This window comes from Lates calcarifer, linkage group LG15, assembly GCF_001640805.2.
Source record: "Lates calcarifer isolate ASB-BC8 linkage group LG15, TLL_Latcal_v3, whole genome shotgun sequence".
Taxonomy (NCBI): domain Eukaryota; kingdom Metazoa; phylum Chordata; class Actinopteri; family Centropomidae; genus Lates; species Lates calcarifer.
In genome coordinates this window covers 11,278,740-11,297,973 of record NC_066847.1, presented here as the reverse complement: position 1 = coordinate 11,297,973, position 19,234 = coordinate 11,278,740, and the positions used below count along the sequence as shown (strand labels likewise).

The following is a 19,234-nucleotide window of genomic DNA, read 5'->3' as shown; positions in this document are numbered from 1 at the left end:
GTGCAAGGAGGCGAGTAAGTAAGTTGAGTGAAACTGGATCCCAGTCCTCCTCGCCCTCCTTCTCTCCCCCTCCATTACTCCCCCACTGACCACATCTTGATTCTCCTCTGAGGACTTTCTCAGGGGGTTGTGACCAAAGTTTATTATTAGCATCTGTCTCAGCGCTCTCTCTCTCTCTCTCTCTCTCTCTCTCTCTCTCTCTCTCTCTCTCTCTCTCTCTCTCTCTCTGTCTGTCTGCCTGTCGCCCTCCTCCTCCTCGTCCTCCTGTCTCTTCGTCTCGTTTCTGTCCGTCACTTTCTGTTTTTGTCTTGTACTTCAGCTGTCTCGTTCACTTTTTCCGCTGTTTGATTTTCACTTTTCTTTATTCCTCTTAAAGGTTTTTTTTTTTTTTTTTTGCTCTGTCAGTTTTGTGGCTAGACTGTGTAGTTTTTGTCTCTCCTTCGCCTCTGGTTTCTGCTGACAACACTGCAGGCTATTTTTTACTTTGTCACAACTCCATGTCCTCTCTTTTTTCTGTGCCGTCGCTTTAATATTGTATTGTCCCGTCCTCTTTTCTCCCTACAATTCCTCGTAGTCTAGTTTTTCTTCTGCTGCTGCTACTGTTTCACCTGCCTCTCTCCTTCACCTTACAACAACCTCCCTCCATCCTCTTCTCCTCCACCTGAGCTCGTCCTTCCACTGAGTAGCTTTGCACTTCTGCATGATGGGAAAGACAGAGCTGTACTCTCTGTATAAGGGTTTTCTGGACTGTATTTGCCTCTGCCTCTCTGTGAGTATCTCCATTTCATTATCTGTGCATGCATTTGGTGGGCACCTATCTCTCTCTTCAAATAAATCTCTCACCTCTGCATCACAGTTTGACATTTTGACCTGAACGTCTGCACTGTGTGGTGGCACTACATTATTTCATTTTTGTCTTCAAGCTCCACGATCCTCTAAAAACCAATCACGTTCAGACTGTGTGTTTATTTGGGTCAGTGCTTGCTTTTGTGCATGGTCTATTTCATGTCCTGCAGTAAGTGTCTCCTCAGCACATGCTGGGCTTCTGATATTAATAACAGTCTCAGAATGCAAATGGAAATAGAGCCTCAGCTCCTCCAAAGAGGCCAGAAGTCGTTTCATTTCTTATTAGCTTCCTTTCAAACAAGCTCAGGTCATTCGGATCAACCTTAATGCGTAAGCCCACACTCTTAAGGATTTTTTTTAAAGCCATGGCTGCTTTAAGACGGTCTGCAGTTCTGAGGTAATGCATGAAATTAAGTGCCTTCCAGTGCAGATTTGTTTCACTGTGTCTGTAAGTCTGAATGCATCGGTCTGAGTCAGGTGTAAATCCAGCTGGTGACCTTTGCCCTTTTAAACTCAGAGGTCACATGTTCCTCAATCTGTTTTTAGTTGGACACTGGTAAAGGTGACATAAACAGGTTGATCTCTGCACTGATTTCACTTCTTCTGCTCCTTGTTGTACATTTTGGTCGACTTTTGTTTCCAGCGGGGCAACGACGAAGCTGCAGCCGTCAACGAGAGGGACACCGAGAACGGTCACCTGATCTACAAAAGTGGGGACATCCTTGAAGACAGATGTAGGTATCAGTTTGAGTTCAAGATGAGCTGGCAGCCTATGTAAATATTCCCCAGCTTTAATATCTTGTTTCACTTCAACCTGCCTTACAGATGAGATAGTCGACACTCTAGGTGAGGGGACTTTTGGGAAGGTGGTACAATGTTTGGACCACGGCAGGTGAGGTGTTTCATCTAAAAATGAAGATTCAATATGTGCAGTGTTCACTGGTTTTAAACATAGTGTTTTAAAATTCAGGGGAGGAAGTCAAGTCGCCCTGAAGATCATTAAGAACCTGGAGAAATACAGAGAGGCAGCCAAACTGGAAGTCAATGTCCTGGAGAAGATCAGTGAGAAAGATCCACACAACAAGCAGTGAGTAGTTTTAATGATTTTAATCATTTTTGAGATGGCGTTTCTATTTTGTCCTCATCTTTGTTTCTTTCCCCATCAGTCACTGTGTGCAGATGCTGGACTGGTTTAACTACTACGGCCACGTGTGCATCTCTTTCGAGCTGCTGTCTCTCAGCACCTTTGACTTCTTGAAAGCAAACAATTTCCTGCCTTATCCCATTAACCAGATCCGACGCATGGCCCACCAGATTTGCCACGCTGTCAGATGTGAGTCCAAAATGCATATACTGACTGTGCTGCAACGTTTAGTTTTTTTTCTCTCACACCTCTCTGGATCAATGTCAGTAATGACAGTAAGCAGATTATTCACAGTTGTCCCAATGCTTCAAACAAGTCAGGTAGATATTTAGGACGTGGCTGTTACTTGAAGATGACACAGGTGTTCCTGATTACACTCCCATACCAGATTAAAGTGTAAGACAAACACAGTTAGGGTTGCAACATGCCCACCAAACCCCAAAATATTCAGCTTTCTATAGAAGACCAAGAAAAACAGCTCACATATTCACAGTTGTTTTGTCAGCAGCAACTTTGTTTTGTTTTTTTAAAAACACATTATCTAATCATTTGGTTTGCCCAGACATTTAGTGATAATTAGCAAATGTTACTATGTTAGCATAACACGCTAAGTGCACCTCATAGAGCAGCCAGCTAAGATGTTATATGCGCTTAATGTTTTTCCTAGTATCACGTTGTATGTCAAACAGTAACGTATATTTATTTATCTTTCAAAGCACAGATTTAATGATTGTACTATAACCTGGTACCATTTAGTTTTTTATAAAGAAAAGACAGGAAAAGATGTCTTTTAGCTTCTCAACTAAATCCAAACATATTTTAGCATCTTTATGGGTGGTCAGCAAGATAAACTTTTATATAAACATCTTCAATACAACAGGGGACACAGACACAAGCAACATTAAACACATCACGTACGTCAGGGTTTTTTTGGTCACTTTCCCCCATAAATCTATCACGTCTGACATTTTAACCAAATGAAAAGTCGACCAGAGGAGGGCGTTGACTCACTCCTGATGGATTTAAATCTACTTTCTGTCCCCCCCCGCACTCCTTCCTCTGTCTCCACTGCAGTTCTCCATGACAACAAGCTGACTCACACTGACCTGAAGCCAGAGAACATCCTCTTTGTCAACTCAGACTACTCCCTCGTATACAACGCTGAGAAGGTTAGATACAGCTGCAGGCGCGAAGGCTGAGACCTTCAGGGGTGAAAAAGAACAAAAAAATCAGGATGGCAAATAAGCAGGGATTAGTGCGAGAGGAAAGGAGAACAGGGAGATTGCTTCGTACTTGCAAATTTGGATGCAAATTTGTTTCAGCAGAACCTGTGAACCACCCACATGTGTTCCCTTAAAATAAGCACACATACTGTATTTATCCAAGCAGACTGTGGATTGTGCATGTTGACCTCAGAGTGACAATGTTTGGTGTCTTTGAAGAGAAAAAAAAAAGAGTTTTTTTTCAAGGAAAATTCTATTTCTCTATTTTATTGCAACTTTTATAGTTTTGGTCTTTATTGCTAATAATAACATTGTCCTGACAAGTTATATGGATAAGGTCGTGTAGATTTTCTAAACTGTGAGCTAGTTTACATGACTGATTATCTGCATGAGTCTTGCCCAGTCAGACTTCATTACAGCTCTCTAGCTGTGTTCCCAGATCTCAGCCGTTACATTGTTGGGTACTGTGTTATTAAAACTGATAGAAAAGATGGACAGCACTATCAAAATAACACATACACTGTAATTACCCTTTCAGTGAGGTAGACTTTGGAGACTTTTCAGTGTTTCCTTCTCTTCTCCCTTCAGAAGTGCAATGAGAGAAGAATAAATGACACCACAGTGCGGCTTGTTGACTTTGGCAGTGCCACTTTTGACCACGAACACCACTCTGCCGTCATCTCGACTCGTCATTACCGAGCTCCAGAGGTCATTCTGGGTAAGAGATGTTGACTTAGACCGGGGAGTGACGAGGGGCTGCCAGTGCTGTTGTAGTTGGTTGTAAAGGTTTCGGTCTGTCTACCTCTCCCACAGAGCTGGGCTGGAGTCACCCCTGTGATGTCTGGAGTATTGGCTGCATCCTGTTTGAATACTACGAAGGCTTCACACTGTTTCAGGTCTGTACTTGTGGAGGTATTGTGTATTGAAAGTGGGATGAACTTGATCTTTTTGACATCTGCTCTCACTGGCAGACACATGACAATAAGGAACATCTCGCCATGATGGAGAGAATACAGGGACCAATTCCTCAGAGAATGATCCAAAGGAGCAGGTAACACTAAAATCACACATACTTAGCACAAACACATACACTTTTATTTTAATCTGACAACATTTTATTTTTCCCTCAAGGAAGCAGAGGTATTTCCACCGCGGGCGTCTCGACTGGAACGAGTGCTCCAAGGCCGGACGCTATGTCAAAGCCAAGTGCAAACCGTTGAGGGTGAGCTGATGCTGATCTAAACTATTACACATCAGCTAAGTACGTTTCCTCCTTTAAACAACACGCTTCTCTCTTAATCCATGTCTTTTTTTCTCAGAAGTACTTGTTGTCACATGGGACAGAACACCACCAGTTTTTCGATCTCCTTGAGAGGATGCTGGAGTACGAGCCCTCAAAACGCATTTCTCTTTCGTCTGCTCTACGCCACCCTTTCTTCCTGCCCCTCGTTCACCCAGGAAGGAGTCATGTCTGGAGAAACAGCTGCGATATGAGCAGATGACCCTGAGTAGCCACTTGACCCTTTAAGAGGACCACACCACTGTGTTTGCAAGTTTTAGCTCCTTATTTACTGATCGTGTACTTTACATTATATCTCAACACGGTGGAGTATCCCCCACTAGAAGAATCTAGACCCTAAAATTAATACATTTTAATTAGACAATCAATTAGCTACTTGGTTCACAAATGCCATCGCTAATTCTGATGGGTAAGACTGAAAAGTGATCGCTCTCAGTCAGCTGATTGAATCAGAAACAGGAGATGGAAAAAATGTAAGAAGAGTAAGGCAATTAGGATTATATGGCACGTCATTACTTTTCAGGTCAGTGTGTTTTACTGTGCTGATAGATCCAAAGTAATATTCAAAACATTTTGCTTACCATGTACAAATGAAATATGTTTTTTCCTACTGTCACAGACCTCCTTTGTTCACTATGTATTTTTGTGGTATGAAAATCATTTAGCAGAAACTCACATTTGTCAGTGTTAAATTATATAGCATTGTAATGCAGTTAAGTGCAGATTGATGTGAAAAATGCACTGTGTCACATCATTATAATAATGTAACTTAATCTGAGGAAAAAATGTGAATAATTGACCTTCATTGAATAGGTCAAGCAAGTTTTATCAGTCTGCTAATAGAGTTTTGTATCAAACAGAAATGAGTGAAGACAAATGGATGCCTGGAACAGTGGAAAGATTTATTTCTACAGCAGCAGCATGGTCAGCTGATAATGTAAGTATACATGATTTGTAGAGAAAGGGGCCGCAACATGCAAAACTACAAGACTGATCCTCAAGTAAAACAAGTCTGCTTAAAAAACGAACTGTAAAATATACATTCATGTCGTATCTCTAAAATTTAGAGGATATACTGTAGATACAAAAGCTTTAAAAATATCTTTTCAGTTTTATGCTCTCAGTCACTTTATTTTTCTAATACATTTTGTATGGAATGACTTCTTTAGTCATTTAATAAATTTAGTTCTTCTGTTCTTGTGTTGTGATTGTGGCCTCTGAGCTCGTCATCCAGCGTACGTGCACATCTCACACACACACACACACACACACACACACACACACACACACACACACACACACACACCTCATGTATCTGCCATTGACTCGCAGCCCTCCTCTGGCATCTCGATTGAGTGCAGCTCGGCAGAGAGCACGGTCACAAGGCTGAGCGAGAGTGTGCGCTCGCCAGCTTTCCCCTTCAGCCTTGGCAGAGCTGAGAGAGAGCCTCAGTGTCAGCGTATGTGTGCCCAACTGAATGAGACCTTATACTTCAGAAGTGCGAGTGTGTGTGTTTGTGTGGGTGGCTGTGTGTACTTGCCTGTGTGTATGAGTGAGGAAGCATGTGTGTGTATGATCTTCTCTCGTGGCAATGCTAAAAGTAATTTTAGGCTGTTAATGAGCAAGAATGATGCTAAAATTAAAATAAAGAGACTTTTTTATGTGTGCATGGAGACTTGTTGGAGGAAAAAAAATATTCTATCTGTGTGTATGTGCAGAGACCATTTACTTGTTTCTTAATGAGGAATTTTGTTTAGAAAGATTTAACAGTTGTCAATACTTTTCACACTGCGACTGTAACAAGTTAAGTCTCTTACCTTTCTTTACACATTTTGTACGAAGTTGTAAGATGTAAGATACAATGATTTTCAAGTACTAAATAGCTACACCATATCATATACATTATATACCTTATACATTTACTTGAAATTGCCTTTATCACCAATAATGACTGTGTTTAAAATGTCAGGATTCAACATATTATGCTTTATTCTGCTTGAGAAAAAGAATAAGTGAAAAACTACTGAAGTGAATCAAATCTAGAGCCCTGACCTGTAAATACATTTTTTGGTTCAACTGATTTAAAATGATTCTGACAACTAGACTCCAAAGCAAAGATAGACTGACTTGGGGGGTGACAGGGACGAGGCCATCGCTGAATAGGGTTTAACAGGAGGTTTAATATGTGTTTAATATGGTTTAACAGACTGAGGTGCCCTCCTGCAGAGCTCACTGCCAGCATCTGCTTCATGCCTTGGAGAGAAATACAGTTCATGCCATTTTCTGATAAATTATTATAATGTCTCCTAGTTAAGTAACTGTTCTCTGCAACAGACATAGAACATTTACAGTATTATCTGCAAATGAGAATTACGTGATATTAATGAGGGAGAATGATGCATTCATGATCGTATTATGAGAACTTGATGCAGAACTCTAAGATGGTGCCCACCCAGCACTGCTGGGGATTTTCTCTTCTGCAGCTGTTGGAGGTGCTGTATCCAGCTCTCTAAATGATATAATATATCCAGCAATTACAAAAAGGTCATGAGTATAATGTACTGAAGAAATAAAGGACTAATTTGAAACCGTCTTAACAAAAATTCTTGTTTTTGTTGTTTCTATCTGGTTTTGTAGGCTGCAGTTGTACCTCAGTGAGTGTTCATGTCTCTGTCTGTTTTGAGGAATGTCTTGTAATTCTTCCAAAGAGTGAACTATGATATGTTCACCCCCTGATGGTCATATTGGCTTAATTTAAAGAAATAATTTCAAATGCTTTTATGTATTTAGGTCATTATGGTAATAGTTTTGATGAGATTTGTATTTAGTATTTTTCTATTAAACTAATATTTATGTAGTTTCATGTAGCTTCCATCATCTGCAATGCAGTAAAAATATTACAAGAAATGAATTATATATTTGTTTTTTTTAATTAATATGAGGAGGTTACCTGTAAATGTTGCCAAGACTTTTTCTATTCATATTGTATGACAGCAGTGTCCTTGTATGTGTGTGTGTGTGAGATGCTGTTAAATACTCAAACACTATGCACGTGTGAGATCACATGTCCTCACATGCTGTGTTACAGTAATTCACTCTAACACTTTGCCATGAGTTAGCCTTTTCACTCTGAAATCCTCACTGTGCCCTGACCTTGACATCATCTCAGCTGTGTTATGTGTGTGTGTGTGTGTCTCAGTCATATGCAGCTTGCCTTTTGTTTGTGTTGAAGTCATGCCTCTCCTCAGTTCATGCATGAGAACGTGTGAGTGTGTGTTTCAGAAATTGTGGTTGTCGGTGACTGTCACGTGTTGGACACTGATCCACCTGAGAATCCCTTAAGTGGCTCTTTTCAATGTTCTTGCATGGAAGCTATAGTATACACACACACACACACACACACACAAATGGACATTATAATGTGTATTGCTCATCTAAACTCAAAGTATAATAATAATATTTAAATAATATGAACCATTACCATAGTTTCCCTCTTTTCTGGTATCTGACCTATACGTGCTGACACAGGACCTTCTTTTAGCTGTAAATTCCTGTGCTTTGGATAAGTAAACTGATCCCAGATCTGATGCTAAACACGAGCTAGAGGAGGCGTGGTTTTTCTCTGTAATCTTGTTAAAGCATTAAAGCTTCCCCCACCTGTCAGAAAGTGACAGAAGTGGTCTGGTCAGAGGGGGGTGGGATAGGGAGGAAATGAGGTATTGAAGGATTTTAAATGGGTTGGTTGAACTGTTCTGAACCACATGTGTGTGTGTGTGCTGTCGCTGCCAAATAGGGCATTAGAGTAGGCCATAGAGCCCAAAACTCACCGTGGGGAGTCAGTCAAAGATATTAAAACAAAGAAAATGTGTCAAAAGGAAAATCAGGAGAAGTGCTGGAGCAAATTCTGAGACTAGACATCTGTAACACTTTACTTTGAGTCTCCCTAAACATTTAAGAAATAGTTTCCCTCCCTGCCCAACAGGCAACAGAAATTTGTCTTCTTGTGTTTTCATATTCAAGTTTTGAATAAAATGAAATGGACTGTATTTGATCCATGAGCAGGTTTTCCTCCATGGTTTTGTTGCTTTATTTATTTATTTCTTGTTTGGTTTGGTTTACCTGCTTATTTCTGTTTCTGATCCCTTGTCTTTTATGGAGCTCACAGCTCAGGCTGCCCGCAGCAAGTCACAACAACTTGAAGAGACTGTTGCGAACGCTTCATGCATTCCTTTCAAAAAATTTTTCCTTTCAGAAAAAAAAATATCCTCTGTATTGTCTTTTTTTGGTTTGGTGGGGTTGTTGGAGGGGGTGACCTCACTCTGTCACTTCCTCTTCAACAGTTTGCGCAGCTTTTCAGTTCAGTTGTCAATATTTTTCTCTTATCTCTCCATGACCCAGACGCTGCTGTCTCAGGCCAGACTCCTTCCATCCAGGTGTCTATTTGTTTCATTTTCCTCTCTTCACGTCTGCGTTCATCTCCTCATCTTTATATTTCCAGTGAACCAAATACTGATTATGGGCTTGTAAGGAACTGAAAATGTATTAGAAGTTATATCTTGAGACAAAACCTGCTACCTCCTTTGTCACCTTTACTCCCGTCTTCCCAGCTTCAATATAGGAATGACACTGATGTCAGGCCTGTGAATGCATGCATGTGTCACTCAACATGACATCAGCTAATGTCTCTAAATCTTCATCACAGGCACGTGAGTCATCGGGTGCATTCCCTGCCATGGCTAATGAGATTCCTTTCATTAAATCCCCTAAATGGTAATCTGTATGGGCGAGTTGGAGGGGTGGTGAAGAGTGGAGCGAGTCTGGCAGAGGAAAAGAAGTTTCAGAGGCTGAAACGTGGAACAACAAACAGTAATTGTTTTTCCTGTGAGGGCCGAGGAGAGCAGGCACAGTATCTGGTGGAGAGTCTTTTGTTGCTTCTTCTTGTTTTCTCCAGTTTGTTCTAAAGCTTTAGGGGATTGTCTGGTAGCGGTGGAGGCCATCTGGCTGGAGCTTTATCAGGATTTTATGCTGTGAGCCTTTGGCCAACTGTGGCCACCTGCATGGGTAAGACAAGTGTGACCATGCTCAGTTTATTTCATGTGTTAAATAGCGACAAAAATAAATAGTGACAAATGAAAAATAACCTGTCTTATATGGTTGAATGTGATATTTGTCACTTTCCCGTCCTTGTGTGGTTTCCATTTTTTTAGTACTTCCCTTTCCTCTAGATAACAAACACTTTATCTGTGTATGTAACCTTTGTAAGTAGGTGTGTGTGTGTATGGCTCAGATACACAAACTTTTACTAAGTTTGTGTATCTGAGCCCTGTCTGACTGTTGTCCTTGTCCTTGGCAGGTCTCAACCTGAGTTATAGCCGCCACAGGAAGTGAAACTGTGTGTGTCCAGAGTCCGTCCTGTCAGAGCAACACAACATGAGTGAAGGAGAAAACCGTAATACATTCACTCATCATCTGTTGAAGAATTAGGGGTGTGGTCGGTACCTCCCGTCCATGAGAGCATCATGGAGTCTGTGGTGAGAGTGAAAAAGTCCCTGAGGAGGCCCATCAGGAAGCTGACCAGCTGTGTGTCAGGGGTGAAGGAGCGGAGGCTGTGTGCCAAATCCAGGAACAGGAGGGGCCGAGGCGGGGGAGGCAGAGGAGGATCCAAGAGGTTGGGGAAGACCCCTCCTCCCCGACATGCACATCCCAAAGACCCATCAGTCATCCGCTCATACCAGGCGGACCTGGAGAAGGAGAGGCAAGTGGACACTGTGCATAATGAAGACACACAGCACAGTGAAGGACATATTCAGATCCTTTATACTTCATACCCCACTGTAAAAAAAAAAGACTTGTTTTACAAGTAAAAGTCCTGCAGTGAAAATGTTACTCAAGTAAAAGTTTTATACAGTATATTATATTATATACCATTTTCCCCTTCCTGTATATACCAATTTATATGATATTTCCTATTCAAGTGAATGGGGAAAGTTACTGGTCAAGAATTAAATTTTTTATCTAACTATGTTCACTTAGTTTCATCAGCTACAATTCATCATATTTTATTAGGTATTCAGATACTTAATATATACATTTTCTAATCTATAAAATAACTTTAAACTATAGCTGTCAGATTACTGAAGTATGTAAATTAGTAAAAAGTGTAATATTTCACCATGAAATGTTGTGATGTAGAAGTCTGAAGTGGATGGAGTGGAGACAGTCAAGTAAAACACAAGTGCCACAAAATGGTGGTATTAATCCAAGTGTATTCTCTGCAGGTGTGACACATATTGTGAACAGGTGTAGCTGTAGCTTTACCTGAGTAAGTTTAACACAGTGAAGCAGCAGACAGATGTGCTGTGAGAACATGTGGTTTTCTGATGAGGCAACTTTTCTAATGATTCTGTCTGTATAGCTGCCTCAATATGGTTTCATTAGAGGAGGCAGTTACAATGATTTGAGCTAATTCATGTCACCTGTGTTACCATGGAAATGAGCTTTAATTGAATTCTGTGTCTGCAATATGTCAGGTGTATTTGTGTTTGTCTGCTGTGTTTACAGAAAGCAGCGGGAAGCGATGAACGCTCAGAAGAACGCAGAGAGAGCAGCTATGAGAGCTCATTTCAGGAGAAAATACCAGCTGTCTGAGGTCTGTGTTTGCAATGAAATGATTAAAAAAAAAAAAATAGTAGGAGTTATGGTTTTAAAGTTCCTACTCAAATAAAACAGGACATGAGGTGTACCTTGCCTCTCGCCCAATGGCAGCTGGAATAGGTTCCAGCCTCCCCGTGACCCTAGATATGAAAAGACAGATAGATAGATAATGAATGAATGAATGAATAATTTGAATAACATGTGCACACATCAACTTTTAAGTGTCCCTGCAGAATCTAATGCTTAACCAACTTAACGTCATTGTCATTTAACTGCTTTAAATAGCAATAACTCAGTGGTTAAAAGCAATTTAGATCATCAAACTCTCATTCTTTGTGAGCGCTGAGCCCCTCAACCCTATTCCTCCTCTTCTGTTTTTTCCATCATGATTTAGAACCCGAAGGACATAAACCACCTGAGGTCCGTTGGAGGGAAAGTGTCGCTCCCCCGCGAACTCTCGAAGATCATTCATCCTGACACCAAAACCAAGGACGACAGCTTTAACCTGCTGAGCGCCTTTCAAGGCCTCAGCTTCGGCACAGCGGTGCTCACAGGGAGGAAACACAGCAGGACGCCAACACCTACACCAGCAAGTGGGGACTCTTGTAAAGTCATGTGATCAGTATGTGATCACAGGGGATGATCAGTACGCCGCCCTCTGATTGTGATAGTTGTTAAAAATTTGGGGAGACAGCAGGGGGGGAATATACTGGCGGGACTTAAAGTAGTGAAGTTATATTTTTTCTATTTCTGATGATGTAATAACTCACAGAGTGTTTTACCCTCATCAGGTATTACATTATGGGCCAATATATATCACGTCATACAGTTGATGGTCATATAGTTGATAGTAACATTGATAATGGGGTTTTTATATGATCTTTTAGAAGGATTGAGAATATAATTTTATGACATTTTAGTAAATCATTATATCATAATGTTATGTTTTACATGATCAGTTATTACAAGCTAAACAGTGAAAATCTACTCATAGTGATTGGTGGTGGTTGTAATAATAGAGCAGTAGAGCTACTGTAGTTACTGTAGTTTCTACTTACAGGGCTGTTGCAGCTCTTTAAATGATTATAGATCCAACTGCGTGATCTATACACAAGTAAGGAACCTCAGGGCATTCTCACTTAAACACACATTCACACAAGTAATGAACTTCAATATACTTGTTTTGTATTCATATTTTGATGATATTGTTTTGCTGTTTTCTTTGTAAATACTCTCAGACCTGTGTTACTTCTACAGCTTGTGTGTGAGCCAAATCATACCTGTAACACGTATGAGCCAAATTTTAAATGACTAGTTTCTTGTAAATTGCCGCTTTGTTTGCATTGATCTGTTTTTCTAAATAGTCTCATGCTGCCTAGTCAAAGGATTTTATACAACATGAAGCAGGAAACAAAAACTCACCAGAACCTAAAAACCAACAAGTAGATACTTAAAAATCTTTTGGTTTTTAGACTGAAACTTGTATTAAAGACTTGTTTGGCCAGCTGGACTCACTCTTTTTGGCCTTTACATGGTGTTTGTGTGTGTGTGTGTGGGTGTTTTGGTTCAGCCTGACATTCGGGCTCTGTTGTGTTTCTCTTGAACTCCGACACTCGGATCCATAAATCATCAGCTCCTATCAGTCCATCAGAGTGATAGAGCACATTCAAGGATACGTGGTTCAGATGGGAGGAGGGGATTAATCAGTCCTGCAGAGCCGACGACGAACGAGGGGTGTCACAGCTCTGCCTGAAACCGATGGACACATCTCGTTTGGACCATGAGGAGCATGTCAATCCGTGTGACCACATGTGCCAGATCACAGGGAACCCATGGGTCCAGAAATGTGTTCTTATTTGGTACTGCACCACAAAAGGCTCTGTGTATGACTGCAGCAGAGACGGTTGCAGATGGAAAGTTAGAGGCTCGAAAAGGAGCTCAGGGTGCAGGAGTTAGAAAAAGAGGTGTGGATGGACGGGTGCGGAGCTTTGAGGAGATCCCTCACACGGGGAGGAGCGGCTGGGTCAACCTGGTGAGGTTCTGGAGAGAAGGTTGTTTCACGCAGCTCCACAAACACATGGAGAGGACCTTCAACGCCCTCGGCCCCATCTACAGGTAGAAGGAAGAGAGAGGGATGGTTTGTAGCTGTAAATGTTTAAAAAGATTTGACAGCAAGGATGAATATTGTGAGCAGTTGATCAGATTAAATATGGCAATGATGCTAGAAGAAGGTCTTGATCATTAGTAGTGCATGTCAGTTTACACTGTGGACTTTCTGTGTGTGTGTGTGTGTGTGTGTGTGTGTGTGTGTGTGTGTGTGTGAAGGGAGCATGTGGGCACCCACAGGAGTGTGAACATCATGATGCCGTCTGACATCGGTGAGCTGTTTCGCTCAGAGGGCCTGCACCCCCAGAGGATGACCCTGCAGCCCTGGGCCACGCATCGTGAGACCCGCCAGCACAGCAAAGGCATCTTCCTCAAGTCAGTATCTCATCTGTGTATTTCTGATGCGCTGGTGATAGATGTCTGTCTAAACAGTCACACCTACCTCCCTTTTGGGGACAAAATACAAGTCCCCACAAAGTCAGTCATTAAAACTTTATGGCTATGACTTGGTTTAAGTTCAAGGATAGAGCGAGGGTTGTGGTCAGGCATGAAGTGATTATGATTAAGGTTAGAGCAAGTCTCCAGGGAATCATTATATGAATACACGTCAGTGCAAATTCCCCATAGTTAACAAATTTGTGTGTGTTTGTGTCAGTCAGCTGTGGGACATAATCACTTATATTCTTGTTACTGTGGCCTTTTAAAACTTTCTATGTAGATTGTTATTGTGATGTTAACATCTTTCAAATTATTCTGATGGCATAAGTTTTGGAAAAATTATCCAGTTCCAGTAAAATTTCTGTAAATCAGGGCGGGGCACTCTCCTGGGCTTCAACTGCAAAATATCTCTGAAAGAGACACAAAATGATTTCCTAGGGTAACACAAGGCTGCACACAATGTCGTAACCAGAGATGAGTATGAGGACCCAGAAGCAGACTACTGACTCAGAGTGGAAAAAAAGGTTTTCTTTTATTGCAACAAAAAAAAGTGCTGATGAGGGTGACTGGGTTACAAAGACTGGGGATCAGAGATCTGGACTGGAGTCCAGAAACGGGTTGATTTTAACGCCTCACTCCAAATCTTCTCCACAGGAACGGTGAGGAGTGGAGAGCTGACCGTCTGCTGCTCAACAAGGAGGTGATGATGAGCGCGGCCGTAAAGCGTTTTCTCCCTCTCCTTGATGAGGTGGCGAGGGATTTCTGTCAAATGCTGCAGGCGCGAGTCGAAAGGGAGGGAAGAAGAGAGGCAGGGAAACGCAGCCTGACCATCGATCCCAGTCCTGATCTCTTCCGATTCGCGCTGGAAGGTCAGAGGTCATCATCCTCAGTGATTAGTGATCTGTGGTTCCTGTTTTATTGAAACTGAGGCCACAAAATTCTGCCTCGTGTTCTGTCCAGGAGAGGTGAGTTAAGCGTAGAGGGGTGTGAAAGGATGAGGGTCCGATGGTCTCCTTTCCTTCCAGCAGTAACTGACCTTGATGTCCTCAGGGAGGGGATGGATTAATGTCACCTCCCTCAGTTAGGCTTTCACTCAGCCTAACTATCAGCCCTTTTGGTTGAGTCACAAATGCTGACGCAGGCTGTGACACCTTCTCACGTCAGAGATATTATACAATCTGCAGGAACATTACCTTTATAAACCCCCCACCCACCCAAAAAAAAAAAAAAAAACTTTCCCTCGCTAGTAGCTCACTGCCTCTGCTCTTTCTGCTTTGATTTTAAAATATTCTCACCTCATAACAGAGAAGCAAATCTCCCTCTAACCTGAGGCATATCTGTCATTAACATATTATAGAAGGAGGAGGTCAAGGAGAACATGCACCTCTAAAAATAGAAACTCCAAAAAAGAGGATCAAAAGCTCCTGCATTCTTCCACCAGGTCTGCTCCTTTCATGTGTCTATCTGCAACATGCCACATTCACGAGTGTGAATGCTTGTGTGTGACTCATACTTGTGTGCATTCCTGTTTACATGAGAGTGGTGGTGGTGGTGGTGAGGTGACTTTGTGTCATGCTAGTCTGATCTTAATGGACCACAGCACATGAAGCCAGTTGCTAAGCCTCGATAGGAATGGACCAGCAAGTCACTCTTATTACAGTTGCTGCTGTGTAGTTATTATAACACAAGCATGTTTGATGCGGTGATGGATGTCTGGTGGCGGAGAGACAGTTCCTCTGAGACACTGTATGCACTCAGAAAACAAAACTGCCTCTCTGTGTGGAGTCAGGTTTGAAAAACACAGAATATTTTCTTGCTGTCACAGAGAGAGGAACCTGCCTTTTTGTACTTTTTTGGTCTTTTTTTTCTGCAGGAGATTCATAAAGTCACAAATCATGATACGTTCAGCTTATGTAAGTTTAATCTATGAAAGTTTAAGTTTAAAATGTGAAAATATGAGTCTGAAGGTTTTATAAGCTACTTAAAAACCTGTCAGCCTAAAATGTACCATCCAGCAAAGCCTTGATTGTTTTACAATATTTTCAAAAACAGTGTTTCAATTTGTTTTAGCCTTGTGCTTTTTAAATCTTGTGAATCTTTGTTTCAGTTTGTTAGCTTACCCTGAAACAAGTCACCTTCACTCTCACCCTCGGCCTCATCCCCTTTTCCTCCCTCCTTCTAGCCAGTTGCCATGTGCTCTACGGGGAGCGTATCGGCCTCTTCTCCTCCTCTCCCTCCCTGGAGTCTCAGAAGTTCATCTGGGCTGTGGAGCGAATGCTGGCAACCACCCCTCCACTCCTCTACTTGCCCCATCGCCTCCTGCTCCGCATCGGTGCTCCCCTGTGGACCCAGCACGCCGCTGCATGGGACCACATCTTTAGCCATGGTAGAAAGAGTCACATTGATTGGATTTATAATGCAGGAATAATGGAACCTACTTGTTCTACATTTCTGGCTGATCTAAGTCTCTTTAATCAACACAGTCCTACTTCACCACTCCCTTCTCACCTGACTCTGTCATTCTGTTCTGTGCTTCTCCCAGCGGACGCCAGGATCAAGAGGGGGTATCAGCGGCTGTCATCCTTTCAGGGTCAGGGGTCTGAGGCTAGGGCAGCTGGAGGCCAGTACACCGGGGTTCTGGGCCAGCTCATGGAGAAAGGGCAGCTATCTTTGGATCTCATCAAAGCCAACATCACTGAGCTGATGGCTGGAGGGGTCGACACGGTGTGTGTGTGTGTGTTTTTATGTGCATGACTGTCTTCCTTGGCCTTCATCTGTATACCTCACCCTGGCTGATTCTGGATTCTGTGTCACCTCTTATCCCATCTTCTCTGCAGACAGCGGTGCCCCTGCAGTTTTCTCTGTTTGAGCTGGGCCGCAACCCAGAGGTGCAGGAGAGGGTGAGGCAGCAGGTGAGAACATCATGGGCACAGGCTGGTGGTGACCCTCAGAAAGCCCTGCAGGGTGCGCCACTACTGAAAGGCACGATCAAGGAAATTCTCAGGTACATAAAATTAAAGACACCATCTGAATAAGGCCTGGCGGTTGCCTAGTAGATGGCCTCATACATCCAGACTCACAAAACGGACACTCCTAACCCAACCTAACGTAACCTAACCTATCCTCATCTAAGATAAGTTAAGCTAAGCTAAGCTAAGATAAGATAACCAAACTTAACCATAACCATAACCTAACCTAAAAATCCTGACCAAAAAAAGCCTAACCTAACCATAACCTATCAAACCTAACCTAACCTAATCTAAGATAAGATAAACTCAGATAAGATAAGATAAGATAAGATGAGATAACCATACTTAACCATAACCATAACCCAACATGGCTAAGCTAACATAACCATGAGCTAAACTAAGCTAAGCTAACATAACCCTAATCATAACCCTCTCCAAAGTGATGCCTCTCTTTGGATATATTCTGAATGAAGTCTGCAACCTACATATACATGCTTCTTTCCTTTAACCTACAGCAAAAACACCCCCTGTGACATTCAGACAGAGCTATAACCTGAGGTGATGGATGATTCAGATCAACAGACCATGGAAATAATCATGCTCTGAGCTTGGGAACAGCTGCCTGAGAGTCTGTTTCCATCCATTACATTCCAAGTGTTTTCATTAACAGGTGTACCTGAAATGAGAATTGATTACCAGTAATCCTGAGCTTGTGTTGAGAGCTGAGTGAGAAGTCAAAGGTAACATCTAGCAAACATGAAGCTGTTTGTGTACATGTGTTTATGGTTTTGTTCAGGTTGTACCCGGTGGGCATTACAGTGCAGCGGATGCCAATCAAAGATATTGTTCTCCAGAATTACCACGTGCCTGCTGGGGTGAGTGACCAGACTGTGACCCACAAAAACATTCAGGCACATTCAGTGCTACAGCTGACTTACCCTGTCTTCAATGGGATGGAACTCTCCCCTCAGACGATGGTCCACATCTGTCTTTACCCCCTGGGAAGGAGCGCAGAGGTGTTTGAGGATCCACAACGTTTTGACCCCGGCCGGTGGAGCAGCAGCAGAGAGGAAGGCCAAAGAGCAGAAGGGTTGGGGTTTCGCTCCCTGGCATTCGGGTTTGGGGCGAGGCAGTGCGTCGGGAGGAGGATTGCTGAGAATGAGATGCAGCTCTTGCTCATGCATGTGAGTGACAGCTGATGAGAGAAGGGGGAAAGAGTGAGGAAACAAGAGGGAGGATGAGGATGAGATGATCAGAGAGAAAGGTTGTGATGCAAAGAGAAAAAAAGAGTTAGAAAAGCTAGGGAGGAAGATTTGACAAGATTAACCAGTGTCTACTGAGCAATGGTGGAAGAGGTACTAAGGTTTTTTACATCCTAAAGATTTTACTTAAGTAAAAGTTGAAATGAATTATCAGATAAATTTACTTTAAATGCGAGGAGGAAAAGTTGTTTTACTGAAAACCATCCCTACTTACTGATATAATAAATTACATTATTATTATTATTATTATTAGTAGTAGTAGTAGTAGTATTAGTATTAGTATTATTGTATTGCTGCAATCAACATGTAAGCTGCATTTTATTATTGTAACTGGTCGAGGTGGATCTTAATTAATTTATATACAGTTTGGTAGTTTAGTCCAGTGGTTCCCAACCTGGGACTCGATGTCCTGTCAAAGCGCCACAAGATAAATTGGATGAACTGGTAGCACATTCTGATGAAGCACCATTTATAAAGGGATTACAAGCGGCAATTAATTCATGATTTATTAATGGTTAATACATAATTTACTAATTTAATTTTATAGATCAGTTATAAGTTTCTAAGAACTTTCAGAGCTTTTAGGTTGTCAGATTGTGAAAAAGCCTCCTCTAGAATGACTAAAATCTATTTATGAAATGCTTACTAACATTTTCCTCTCTTTGTGCCTTGAACAGTTATTTAAATGAAACAAGTTTATTAGGGGGATCACTCTTGGTGGAATTGTTAAAATCTCATCTGAAATGTGTGTCAACTACAGTCTGCTTTATTATAAGTGGTCACAAGCCCAAAAGGCCAGGAACAAGTAGTTTAATATATAACAAAGTATTAATGTGTACATTTTTAATATGTAGTGTAACTGTCAGATAAATGTAGTGGAGTAAAACGTGTAATATCTCACTCTGAAATGTAGTAGAGCAGAAGCATCAGGTGCAGCTTAAAATGGAAATATGCAACTAAAACCCAAGTATCACAAAATAGTACAGCACTAGAGTGAATGTGCTTCCATTCCATCACTGCTCCTTCTTAACATTCGCTCTGCTCCTTTCCTTCCCCTGTTTCTCCATGCCTTCATCACCTCCTCCCCCCTGCCTCCCTTTCTGCCCTTTCTGCCTCTCTGTCTAGATTCTGCTGAGCTTCCATATCAGCGTGTCATCATCAGAAGACATCAAAACCACATACACCCTCATACTCCAGCCTGAGACTCCACCGAGGATCACATTCAGCAAACTCTGACCAGTGACTGTACATACAGTTGTTGGCTCTGGTGAACACACACACACACAAAGAAA

General features: G+C 41.9%; 3 protein-coding genes across 3 annotated transcripts; all 3 read left to right on the top strand.

Annotated features, from left to right (window-relative positions):
* The first annotated feature begins 215 nt into the window (after positions 1-215).
* On the top strand, positions 216-5,709 carry clk2b (CDC-like kinase 2b). The gene is made up of 11 exons (XM_018680413.2): positions 216-769; positions 1,490-1,580; positions 1,672-1,738; positions 1,817-1,933; positions 2,013-2,179; positions 3,065-3,159; positions 3,802-3,931; positions 4,027-4,109; positions 4,185-4,264; positions 4,345-4,435; positions 4,533-5,709. Exons 1-11 carry the CDS (start codon positions 701-703, stop codon positions 4,713-4,715), a joined length of 1,173 nt encoding a protein of 390 aa, XP_018535929.1. The 5' UTR covers positions 216-700; the 3' UTR covers positions 4,716-5,709.
* Positions 5,710-8,825: 3,116 nt separating this feature from the next.
* LOC108885904 (complexin-3) lies at positions 8,826-12,665 on the top strand. Its single transcript, XM_051075999.1, has 4 exons — positions 8,826-9,574; positions 9,867-10,272; positions 11,079-11,162; positions 11,562-12,665. Exons 2-4 carry the CDS (start codon positions 10,033-10,035, stop codon positions 11,784-11,786), a joined length of 549 nt encoding a protein of 182 aa, XP_050931956.1. The 5' UTR covers positions 8,826-9,574; positions 9,867-10,032; the 3' UTR covers positions 11,787-12,665.
* A 180-nt stretch (positions 12,666-12,845) lies between these two features.
* On the top strand, positions 12,846-19,226 carry LOC108885901 (cytochrome P450 11B, mitochondrial). Its single transcript, XM_018680411.2, has 9 exons — positions 12,846-13,282; positions 13,493-13,648; positions 14,366-14,580; positions 15,894-16,097; positions 16,254-16,435; positions 16,549-16,715; positions 17,477-17,555; positions 17,652-17,864; positions 19,068-19,226. Exons 1-9 carry the CDS (start codon positions 12,948-12,950, stop codon positions 19,176-19,178), a joined length of 1,662 nt encoding a protein of 553 aa, XP_018535927.1. The 5' UTR covers positions 12,846-12,947; the 3' UTR covers positions 19,179-19,226.
* The last annotated feature ends 8 nt before the right edge of the window (positions 19,227-19,234 follow it).

Bases quoted from the DNA above. Each gene is read 5' to 3' on its own strand.
- LOC108885904 (XM_051075999.1), top strand. From the start codon at position 10,033: ATGGAGTCTGTGGTGAGAGTGAAAAAGTCCCTGAGGAGGCCCATCAGG. The intron at 10,273-11,078 runs GTGGACACTGTG...GTTTACAGAAAG, and splicing joins ACCTGGAGAAGGAGAGGCAA to CAGCGGGAAGCGATGAACGC. The intron at 11,163-11,561 runs GTCTGTGTTTGC...ATCATGATTTAG, and splicing joins GAAAATACCAGCTGTCTGAG to AACCCGAAGGACATAAACCA.
- LOC108885901 (XM_018680411.2), top strand. From the start codon at position 12,948: ATGAGGAGCATGTCAATCCGTGTGACCACATGTGCCAGATCACAGGGA. The intron at 13,283-13,492 runs GTAGAAGGAAGA...GTGTGTGTGAAG, and splicing joins GCCCTCGGCCCCATCTACAG to GGAGCATGTGGGCACCCACA. The intron at 13,649-14,365 runs GTCAGTATCTCA...TCTTCTCCACAG, and splicing joins AGCAAAGGCATCTTCCTCAA to GAACGGTGAGGAGTGGAGAG.
- clk2b (XM_018680413.2), top strand. From the start codon at position 701: ATGATGGGAAAGACAGAGCTGTACTCTCTGTATAAGGGTTTTCTGGAC. The intron at 770-1,489 runs GTGAGTATCTCC...TTTTGTTTCCAG, and splicing joins GTATTTGCCTCTGCCTCTCT to CGGGGCAACGACGAAGCTGC. The intron at 1,581-1,671 runs GTAGGTATCAGT...CCTGCCTTACAG, and splicing joins GGACATCCTTGAAGACAGAT to ATGAGATAGTCGACACTCTA.